The sequence below is a fragment of the Myotis davidii genome, unplaced genomic scaffold (genome assembly GCF_000327345.1).
Source record: "Myotis davidii unplaced genomic scaffold, ASM32734v1 scaffold221, whole genome shotgun sequence".
Classification (NCBI taxonomy): Eukaryota; Metazoa; Chordata; class Mammalia; order Chiroptera; family Vespertilionidae; genus Myotis; species Myotis davidii.
The window spans coordinates 25,572-26,973 of NW_006293349.1; the positions used below are offsets into that span (position 1 = coordinate 25,572).

A 1,402-nucleotide genomic window follows, 5' to 3' on the forward strand; every position below is an offset into this window, starting at 1 on the left:
GCCGTCCACTCCTGCGGCCGAGGGCCCGGCCACCTCCTGTGCTCGTCCTTGGGGGGCGGCCTGTGTCACATGCTGTCTGCGAGGTTCAGACGGCCGTAGGGCTCACAGGTTCAGGTGACATGTGACCTGTGACTGGTTTTCTGTCCCGAACAGCGAGGAAGGGGCCCACCTTGCTTTTCCCCAGGGACCCTTGGGGGCGGCGGCTGTGGGCGTGGCGGGGAGGCAGGACAGACGGACACCAGGCTTCAGTTCTCTCTGTCCACTTGGGTTGCAGGCCTGCCGACCGTGGTCAAGCTGGTGGACAGAGAAACGCTCCTGAGAGAGAGAGAAGAGAAGAAAAGGGTGAGTGGAGCACGGGGTGTTTAACTCTGTTTTACACTTTAAAAATATATATATATTTACTGATGTCAGAGAGGGAGGGAGACGGAGAGAGAGAAACATCAATGATGAGAGAGAATCATGGACTGGCCGCCTCCTGCACGCCCCCCACTGGGGATGGAGCCCACAACCTGGGCCTGTGCCCTGAGCGGGAATCGAACTCTGACCTCCTGGTTCACAGGTCAACACTCAACCCCCGAGCCACGTCGGCCGGGCTTCACTTTTATTAAAACGCCAGGATTTATACATGAAAGAAGGAAACACTAATGAGATAGGTAACTGGCAACTTGATAACAAAACAAAGGCCGCCCTCCCTTCTCGCGAGAGGCCCCTCCAGACGGGGAGACGGGTCCCTTTGGGTAACGGTGGAGCCGCCCTGCTCAGTCACACTGTGCTCCTGCCTGAAGGGGTGTCTCCCTTGTGACCGGGTTAGAATGTGTCACAGTTGCAACTGCCCCCCAAGAACCCATCCCCCACGTGCCGTGGGCAGCACTGAGCCCCCCATGGCCAGGGTGGAGCCAGGCCGGGGTGCCTTGAGGGAGCGGCAGGGACACAGCTGGTGCCAGAACTGCTGGGCACAGCTCAGGGTGCCCACGGGGACAGGCCGCACGGGCTGCCCCTGGTCACCACAAGGGACCCGGCCAGCTCGCCTGGGGCTGCCCTTCTGACCCTCCGGCCAGGGTGGTGCTGGTGCAGAGCAGGGCCGGGCCTCCCGTGGCCCGACGGCCCCGCTCGGCCCGGGGTGCTCCTGGAGCCCGTTTCACTCGATGGCTCATCTCCATGCCGGGGCGGGCCGTCCACACCCAGGGGCCAGCAGGGCCCTTGGGTCCCACCTCCCATCCAGGGGGCCTGGGCAGACCTGGTCACGGGGCGTTTATGTGCCGCAGGCGGAGGAGGAGAAGAGGAGGAAGAAAGAGGAGGCCGCCCGGAAAAAGCAAGAACAAGAGGTACTGCCCGCGTGCGGGGGGCTTCAGCCCTGTGCCCCCGTCCCCCCGCGGCCCCTCCCAGCTCCCCTCACACCCCA

At 63.3% G+C, this 1,402-nt stretch overlaps 1 protein-coding gene across 1 annotated transcript in view; it reads left to right on the forward strand.

The window, feature by feature from the left end:
* The window catches only part of CARS (cysteinyl-tRNA synthetase), a gene marked incomplete at its 3' end in the record, with an annotated part of 19,216 nt that extends 17,816 nt beyond the window's left edge, over nucleotides 1-1,400 (forward strand). The window contains exons 12-13 of the mRNA XM_015566107.1: nucleotides 275-342; nucleotides 1,266-1,400. Of these exons, the coding sequence (XP_015421593.1) occupies nucleotides 275-342; nucleotides 1,266-1,400 (203 nt within the window). The remainder of the gene's footprint in view (nucleotides 1-274; nucleotides 343-1,265) is intronic.
* Between the last annotated feature and the right edge of the window lie 2 nt (nucleotides 1,401-1,402).